We start from the raw sequence: 9727 nt of genomic DNA, 5'->3' as shown, positions 1-9727 counted from the left end.
GGCAATATGGACCGTAAGGCAAAGTGAACAGTCGGGCGCTTTCGGGCGGGAAGGGGTTGATTAGTTCTAGGCTGGTTTTAATTTATCTGTCTTCTTTAATTGAGATTTTCTCTTTTAGGATTTTTTCAGTTGTTAGCTTAAATTGTAAATTGGCACATAATTTACTATTGGTCTAATGGGACATGAGCTTTTGTGTATTTTGGGGATGGCTCTTACTGTGGGGAGTTTGGGATTTTTTGATAGTGAGGCTTTCCTTTTCTTGTTCTGTGAGAATAAAGTCTGTTTGCTGGATAGCTTGTTTTATTTTGTTTTGCAATTTATTTGTAGGGTCACATTGTAGTTCTTGAATTCCGTTGTTGTTGATGACAGCTATTGTTTTGTTCTATATACCCAGGAATAGAACATAACAAGAAGTGTCAAGAGTATAGATCTTGAATAGCAGTGCACTCGCATCTCAGATATATTCAGACACCGTTCTCTTCTGTAGTGTCTATAATTTAGAACTCAACCAGCAAACATTTATTCAGAGAACAGTGTGCATAAGCTGCAGAATTTCACCTTTAAGCAACTCCTGGACAATATCACATCTATAAATTAGCAGTTCACAGTGTTGGGAGTAGATTTTTGCTGCCGAGTCAAAATTATTCATTGAATATCCCTCTTCCAACTCTCAAGGTTTTCAAAGACTCTGAGGTGCAAGAATGAGGTGCAGGAATTCACTTTTATGCCAGTATAACTACAGACGTGTGCTGGGATATTCAGCTTCATCAAATACCTCTAGAATGGACCCAAATTACACTCCCCAACATGAAAGTAGAATGTTATCACATCACCATGAAAGCTATCAGATGAAGAGAGACTGAACTGTAAGCCACACATTCAGAAGATTACAATGGACTGTGTTTACAGTAGCAACAGACAGAGCAAGGAAAGATGATGACAATAAGTCGCTTCTTCTCCAAAATTATTTCACAGCTTCTCCGCCAAGGCAGAGTTTTACTATGAGATCACCCAACATTAGTAACATTGTAAAGAAGTTTAAATGATGCAAATCTTACCTGGAATTTCTTTTGGAGGAAAAATATGTTCACTATGAGATTCAAAGACCTACTGGCCATAACCAAATTAAATCCAGCACCCACAATTGTCCTTCAGTTCAGCAGCTACTAGCACTAAAATTGGATAATGTATGATAGGAGATGATGTAAGTCCCACAATGATACCATTACCAAACCATGGAGAATAAAAACATAACCATACAACCTACAGAAATCCATTCCAATAAATGCCAGAGGTAATCAATACACAATAAACAGTCATTTGATGGGTACTTAGCTCATGAAATGTCCTGATGCCTCGATCTTGAAACGCTGCCTGTCACAACTTCATTGGTAGCTGGACCTAACCAAGGTTCCTTCACTATCAAGTCCACAACTTTATTTCAGCTTTTGCCACTATCAAACATAGCATGCACTGCCATCTCCCTAGTAAATGCTAGAGGCCAAGTGTCCACTTGGCGACCATAATCTGGGGGCATGTGCCACCAGAAGCCCTTTCCTTGCCCCAATGAACAAAGTTTCTGTCACTAGTTGGACCTATAGATGTATATAAATACTGTTGTTTGTACTTCCTAAGAGTTGGCTGCCTTGCGTAGCACATTATCACATACTCCCAGACAAAGAAACAAAAGAGAGACATACTTTTCCTAGATGCCCATGTAGCAAATGGCGACTGCTGGGGTTAATATTGGGGAAGCACATAGTAAATTATGCCCCTGCCAAACTTATTCAGCTACTAAGGGTTAAATACTGACCTCTATAAAGTTATTTGCCATGAGACTCACAAGTGATGCATTTGTTGTTCTTTCAAGCCAGGCTGATTCCTCTTTGATTTTTACTTGCAGGTCTATTTCACACCGCAACTGAAGTAGTTAGAAGGTACTGGGATTCTTGATTACTTCCAATGATTTTACACTAAAACATAGGCCAGAGAAATATATTACCTTATTGCTGTCATTGCTACTTAGGTTATCTGTCAACAGACTAAACATTATGCTTGAAATTTTACATGACCGTTAATATTATGAACATACCAAAAAGACTCAAAATTTTACATGACTGTTAATATTGTGATCATACCTATTGGACCTCAAGTTTTCTATGACTGATACTATGCAGACGAATCTCCATAACAACACTGATAACCATAACAAGAATTCTACATATGATATCCTAAACGGAAACTTCTCAAAATTTCGAACCCTACTACCATATGTCGCAGCCTACAGTGTAAAGAACAACTCAACATTCACAGCGTCACTATCAAATTGCAAACATAGGTAAATAACACAGCAACACAACAATTAAAATTATGCACTACATATTGTAATTTCTTTCTGAAACTAATATCCGCGATTCTTCACCTGCGTAGCCCTTCAGAAATATTCTTCACTCCAAAAAATTTTGATAGGTAAGGTAAGTTACGTCATATTGCTACAACACACGAGGAACAGATTTGCCGGCACAAAGGCCAGGAGTTTTCAAAAAGAATGCCAGTAATATGCGTATACAGTTTTAATGCTTAAGTAGAAATAAAATTTAAGAAAATTAAAAATATTAAATGTTAAAAATATGTAGAATGCTGAAACTGAGAAAGATTAGTATTAACTTCTTACTGTTCCCAATTGAGATGTTTAATTTTCGCAAAAGTAAATTATAGAACTTGAAACTTACCGACAATAGAGATTGTGGACACAGTGTAAATGATAGAAATTACAATTTCTCAATGAAGAAAATCTGTAGCACAATAAATTAACGGAATAGGCTGTACAAATGGCTAATACGCGTCTTATGTAACACATACCTCACACCTAGAGACAAAACCTGATATTTTAATTCAGTGTAATCACTTAAAACAAACACTTAAAGAACGGATTTGATTTGTATCAGTCAGTAGAACGGGCTGAATTTAGGAAAGGATGAATTACCAGTGACAACTCCAGAGTACACGACACTTCTTGAAAACAGCACTGGGTGCAATGTCCCGTTATATTTGTAACTATCAATACAGTCCTGTTCTAGTGGGCTTTACACGTGGTCAAAGAGAATGAGTAAGAGATGACTCTCAACGTTATTTTTCACTTCTGTATGCAACGGCTGCGCAAAGATCGCAAGGAATTGCACACCAGCGCCTCTAGTGTAAACAGGGCTGAACTAAAATTACCGAGCGGGTGATTTAAATCGTTTAGCGCGCGGAGGGTACCCAGGTTCTCGTCCCCCCTCCACTCTTAAATATTATATTAAATATATTTTTCTTTTTTTATTTCTCTTATATTTTTCTTTCATTTCCTTTCCTTTCGTTCCTTCTTTCTGTTACCTTTTTCTGAAATACTGCATTCTGAACAACAAACCTCTGGAGGTTGGCCTGTGCTTTATTATTATTATTATTAATAACTTTTTTGCTGGAGAAAAGAAGCTTACCACTTGTGCTGCTTATTATAATTATTTCAAATATGGAGCTATATTTTATTTTTACTAATTCACAAAGCCTTGAAGGATCGGAGTGACTGGCCTTGCCTGTGCTGCTTTTGTTTGTTTCTGCTGAGGAAAAAGGAAGCTAACTCACAAAGGGAGGAAGGAAGTGACCTGAAGGTGAGTGGGATTGGCAATACTTATCTCAGATTAAGAACTATGACAGAAATAGGCACTAACATCCCCTCGTACATCAGTCCTCTTTAACACTACTTAAGCCAACTGTAACAGTCAATAGTATCAAGATATGCCACTTATGCAGGAAATAAAATATAAATACAATATAAGAAAGAAAACCATACACAGGAACCAAAATGATGAAAGGAAACTCATATGCTAAGGAGGGAGTTTATAGGATTCAAAGGTAAATTGAAATGAAACATGATCTTTTGATTTATGGAGCTATATTCTACCTACTATCCACAGTGTTACAGGTATAAAATTGTGTAGAAATTTGAACAAAAGTTTTAGTGATCATAGTATATCATAATCTCATGACATTATACTCAGCAGTGTTAATCATCAATTAATATTCATCAGCCAGAAAACTATTCAATACAACACAAATACAAGATCATTCATTTATGAAAGAAAGACTGGAACTGACAAGGTACAACATAATACTTTTCTCTCTTATTGCAGTTTAACGTAGCACTGACATTGCAAAAGTTTTCAGCAACACCAATTGTATTTTCCCAAGGAACTTACTATATGATACATCTTTCAGTCTGTCAAGTGAGGCACCTAGGGCCACACACTGAAAAATATTGAGATTTGTACTTCTTTTGCATCTACTAGAGGATGGCAAATCTCTGGCAGAGTAGTGTTTGAAGAAACCTAGACATGATAGCACATACTCTGTTCCTACATACTGCACCAAAACACAACATATCATTCAATCAGTCATCTGCATTTAGATGATAAACAATGTCAAGCTACAAAATTGTATGCATCCCTTGTATTCATTAACCTACACTATTTACAATAAAAAAGTTCTATTTTATGTGACAGTAGGATATATCAAAATTTTTCTGCTACATGGAAAAGGATGGAATCATGAATATATTTGAGGGTTTAAAAGACAAGAGAAAGTTTACAGATTCTGTGATTGCTCGCTCTTACAACATGCAGGAGGTACAAATAATGCTTCCTTTCAGTCCATCCGCAGGAGAGGAGTTCTAATAAATTTATAGAAATATGCAGCATCAGGATCTACATACAATAATATGGCAGCTGATCCAGCACAAAACATTTCCTTGTCAAGTCACAACATAGCTCTACCTATTAAGAGCTATGCCCAAGGAATTGCTTGCTAATTTAGTACAGTATTATGAACAATATGCTGCTACTTCCACAACATTACTGTGTGCAAGGCACTTTGCTGTGACCTAGACGAAATGCCAGTTGAAGACAGTGGAAACTCACTTCAGACAGTGCCATTTTACCTACTGTATATCGAAGGCAGAAATCTATGTTGGTGGTTGCAGAGTAGGCTGATCTGAGGTCTGACAGCATACACTCCAACCGGCCAACCAAGGAGAGGAGGGGTGGCTATGGTTCCACCGTGTTTCTACACCTCTGCATTTGGGACACAGAAACGGGCTGTTCCCCTAGCACTGGCTGTCCTGAGATTGGTTTTTCCTTTCGCCTGCAGTAAGGCGAATGATGGGACAGTTCCTAGTATATGTCATGGCCACCAAATATCTTGCCCTCACCACAAATCTCCTCGCTTAAGATGATGATGCTTGTTGATTAAAAGGGCCTAAAATATAGTTCATTGTTTTAAGAGTAAGTACAACTAGGCAACCATCCCCAATGCATATTAGTAATCGGAGAGAATAAATGGAAGGGGGCTGACACTAGGAAAAATGATGGTATAAGCTAAGGAGGACCAGGGCCATGGAGGGAAAATAAGACTCCCTAGGCCTCCATACATAATACAATCGGGGGCAGAAAAGAACAGGTCGTGATCGAGGTAGATCAGAGAGGATAGATGAAAGTGGGGAGCCTGGCACAAGTAAGCGGAAGCAGTGCCAAAATTCAATTAAGGGCTCCGTGGTCGCCTACCCAAGCTCCCAAGTGCAGAGCCCACATGGGACCCCTTTTAGTTGTCTCTTACAGTAGCCAGAGGATGCAGTGGCTGTTATACCACTGGCCCTACCCACAGGGGGACAACTATGATAAGGCTAGTTTCCTTACGTTGCACCGACACAGATAGGTCTAATGGCGATGATGGGACAGGAAAGGCCTAGGAATGGGAAGGAAGCAGCCGTGGCCTTAATTAAGGTACAGCCTTAGCATTTGCCTGGTGTGAACATGGGAAACCACAGAAAACCATTTTCAGGGCTGCCGATAGTGGGGTTCGAACCTACTATCTCCCGAATACTGAATACTGGCCGCACTTGTGTTTCAAATTATCCGAAATTCATTTCCCTTGGTGTGGTATGTTTTCATGTTCTGGCCTCAGGATATTAGTAAAACAAGAACAGTAAGGATGCTTACCTCAAATATCTTGTACTTTTTCTTCAAACACGCAAACAAAGATAACAGATATACGCATACAAATCAAAGTAAAGCAAAATGTCACAAACGTCAAAAACGTGGTCGTCCCACGTGGTCCAAGTTGTCAAACTCAAATCGACCAATAGCAATCGGAAGGTGTTTCTACCAATAGGAGCTGCCGTATTCGTCACCTGGGCTTAGGGTGAGTGACGTGATGTACAACAGCGCGCCCACGCGGGTGGAGGGCAAAAGTATTCAGTCTGAGCCGGGCCCTCGGAAGGGTAGGACCTATGCCGCTGTCAAACCCTTGCACGTGGTAGTGGTGGGGGTAAGGTTCGGCAGTTCGGTTCACTGCCGTCCCAATCCTACATATATAGATTGAGACGGCGGTGGTTCGGTTATTGATGTGTGGGAGGAAGGGGCGTTAGCGTTGAAGGAGGGATTGGATATGGGTGGGGTATAGTAGCCATTACTGAATGAAAACAGCTCATTTGCGAGCTTTAATTTGAAAATGCAACAACCCGACAACATTATCGAGATAATTTTGCAGTTGCTCACAATCTCGTAACTTATTTATTACTCTGTACAGAATAACATCATCTGCGAAAAGCCTTATCTCTGATTCCACTTCTTTACACATATCATCGATATATATAAGAAAACATAAAGGTCCAATAACACTGCCTTGAGGAATTCCCATCTTAATTTTTACAGGGCAGGATAAAGCTTCACCTACTCTAATACTCTGAGTTCTATTTTCTAAAAACAGAGCCACCCAATCAGCCACTGTTTTATCTAGTCCAATTGCACTCATTTTTGCCAATAGTCACCCATGATCTACCCTATCAAATGCCTTAGGCAGGTAAGTCGCGACACAGACCAATTGACCTCCTGAATCCAGGATATCTGCTATATCTTGCTGGAATGCTTCAAGTTGTGCTTCAGTGGTATAAACTTTGCAACAGTATGGCTTCTCTTCTGGTTGTGTCCGCATATGAACAGTTAGGTCAGACTGCCTTTCTTTGTGAATCATTTGCCACAGACATTGCAGCGGTTTGGCGTCTCGCCTGTATGGGCCCGCATATAATCGGTCAGACTGACTTTCCTTGTGAATGATTTGCCACAGACATTGCTTCTGTAAGGTTCCTCTCCTGTATGGGTCCGCATATGTTTGTTTAGTTTGCCGCTGTTTATGGCTCGCCTGTATGTCTCCGCATATGTTCGGAAAGTCTGCCTCTCTTTATGAATGATTTGCCACAGACATTGCAGCTGTATGGCTTCTCGCCTGTATGAGTACAAATATGATCACTTAGAATGCCTTTCCGTATGAATGATTTGCCACAGTCATTGCAGCTGTAAGGCTTCTCGCCTGTATGGAACCGCATATGATCGGTTAAAGTCCCTTTCTGTATGAATGATTTGCTACAAACATTGCAACTGTATGGCTTCTCGCCTGTATGGGTTCGCGTATGTTCGGTCAGATGGCCCTTCTTTCTGAATGATTTGCCACAGACATTGCAGCAGTATGGCTTCTCGTCTGTATGGGTCCGCATATGCACGGCCAGATCGCCTTTGCTTGAGAATGACTTGCCACAGACATTGCAACTGTAAGGCTTCTCCCCTGTATGAGTCCGCATATGTTCGTTTAGTTTACCTCTCTTTATGAATGATTTGCCACAGACATTGCAACTGTATGGCTTCTCGTCTGTATGGGTTCGCATATGTTCGGTTAGTTTACCTCTCTTTATGAATGATTTGCCACAGACATTGCAACTGTATGGCTTCTCGTCTGTATGGGTTCGCATATGTTCGGTTAGTTTACCTCTCTGTATGAATGATTTGCCACAGACATTGCATATGTATGGATTCTCGTCTGTATGGGTCCGCATATGAACGGCCAGATTGCCTTTGCTTGTGAATGACTTGCCACAGACATTGCAACTGTAAGGCTTCTCCCCTGTATGAGTCCGCATATGTTCGTTTAGTTTACCACTCTTTATGAATGATTTGCCACAGACATTGCAACTGTATGGCTTCTCGTCTGTATGGGTTCGCATATATTCGGTTAGTTTACCTCTCTGTATGAATGATTTGCCACAGACATTGCACCTGTATGGATTCTCGCCTGTATGGGTCAGCAAGTGATCGGACAGACTGCCTTTCTGTATGAATGACTTGCTACAGACGTTGCACCAGTATCGGTTCTCGCTCGTGTGAGACCGCCTAACGCCCGGCCTTTTCCTAAAATTTTTATGGGATACTGAGCATTCGTTATTAATCCCACCTTTATGCAATCGCGTCACTGTCAGCTTTTTCCTATTTGTAAAGCATTTATCAGAAAATCCGCACACTTGGAGCGGGTGGATCCTGAGGTATTTCGACAAGCTGCCGGGGCGATCTTCCCTGTGTCTCTTCAGATGTCGCAAGAGGTCCAACTTCCTAGCCAGGACTTCACTGCACTCACTACACCTAAAACTAGATGATCCGCCGTCCGGAGGTTGATGATCTCTATAGCTCACCTCGGGTCTCGATCTACAGTGACAAATTAAAACCATGTGACCAATAGTTCAACAGCCAAATCCACTACAACTCTCACACAGGGGATTTGCTACTGGGCATTCCAATCACTGATATCCAGTGCAGAGAGCTCGTTACTCATAAACATTACATTCCTGAGAGTAAACATCATCTGAGGTTAAATTTCAAAAGCTCTCACTTGTTACGAGAATATGTTGCGTCTTTTGTTAATCACGATATCACGCGCAAGAAACTTGTCAAGGTTTAGAAATGTACGAGTTAATTTCGAAGAAAGCATGAGAAGTGGTCCGGCCTAAAAGGGTAAATACTCGTACAAGCTCTTTAATCCAGCACATATAATTCCATCGAAATCCGTAGTCTGTTCTCCTACATAAAGAACGGCATATGCTTTGGAGTTTTGATCTTGTTGAAGCACTCTGCGCTTTGTTGCAGGCAAGTAATAATTTTTGTAATGGACCTTGTTCTTGAGGTTGTTTGAGAGAATGTCTGTGTTGTGGATATTAATAAAGTTGAGAACGAATCAGCAAGATGTGTTGAAACATGGCTAATCATTTATGAATGTTATTTTGTCACACAAATATACATATTGTGTTTGTAAATTGTTATCATATCACTATACCATTTTATTATGTCACTGTGTCGCTTTTCCGAAATATGTATCTTTGATGTGCAATCAAACATAGCCAACCTACATACAGGACGGTAGGTTTATACAAGGACGTTCATACTTCCTACCATGTACTACATCAGTCTACGTCTTAATTCCTGTATTTAACACGGAAGCCACTAATCCTGATGAAATCCTGGAAAAGCTGAAATATAACAAGTATACGACGGCTCTCTCGCTAGCATTGATACTGTCTTTTCTCCTCAAGACACTGCTGTTAAAGACATTATGAAGGCAACACAGAATATGGCATTGGTGGTAGCGTTTTATTACAATGTTCTAATATCCTGATTTTGAAACCAAACGCAACCTATCATGCCCTTGAATATTCTTACACGTATTACTTTAACAATACGGATAGAAGGAGCATGAAAATCAATGCTTGAGCCAAAATTCGAGATGACAAGACGTTGAATTGCACCGTAGTGGATATTGCTGCCATGTATAAGAAGGAATATTATTCTATTTATTTAAAAAGATCACGGGCAAC

At 40.1% G+C, this 9727-nt stretch overlaps 1 protein-coding gene across 1 annotated transcript; it reads right to left on the bottom strand.

Annotated features, from left to right (window-relative positions):
- Positions 1-7006: 7006 nt before the first annotated feature.
- LOC137503307 (zinc finger protein ZFP2-like) lies at positions 7007-8005 on the bottom strand. The gene is made up of 2 exons (XM_068230856.1): positions 7267-8005; positions 7007-7228 (listed from the first exon to the last, which is right to left on the bottom strand). The coding sequence occupies exons 1-2, from the start codon at positions 8003-8005 to the stop codon at positions 7062-7064; spliced, it is 906 nt and encodes a 301-aa protein (XP_068086957.1). The 3' UTR covers positions 7007-7061.
- Between the last annotated feature and the right edge of the window lie 1722 nt (positions 8006-9727).

The sequence above is a fragment of the Anabrus simplex genome, chromosome X (assembly GCF_040414725.1).
Source record: "Anabrus simplex isolate iqAnaSimp1 chromosome X, ASM4041472v1, whole genome shotgun sequence".
NCBI classification, from domain to species: Eukaryota; Metazoa; Arthropoda; class Insecta; order Orthoptera; family Tettigoniidae; genus Anabrus; species Anabrus simplex.
The sequence above is the reverse complement of the archived record's forward strand: the minus strand, read 5'-3'. Positions and strand labels throughout refer to the sequence as shown.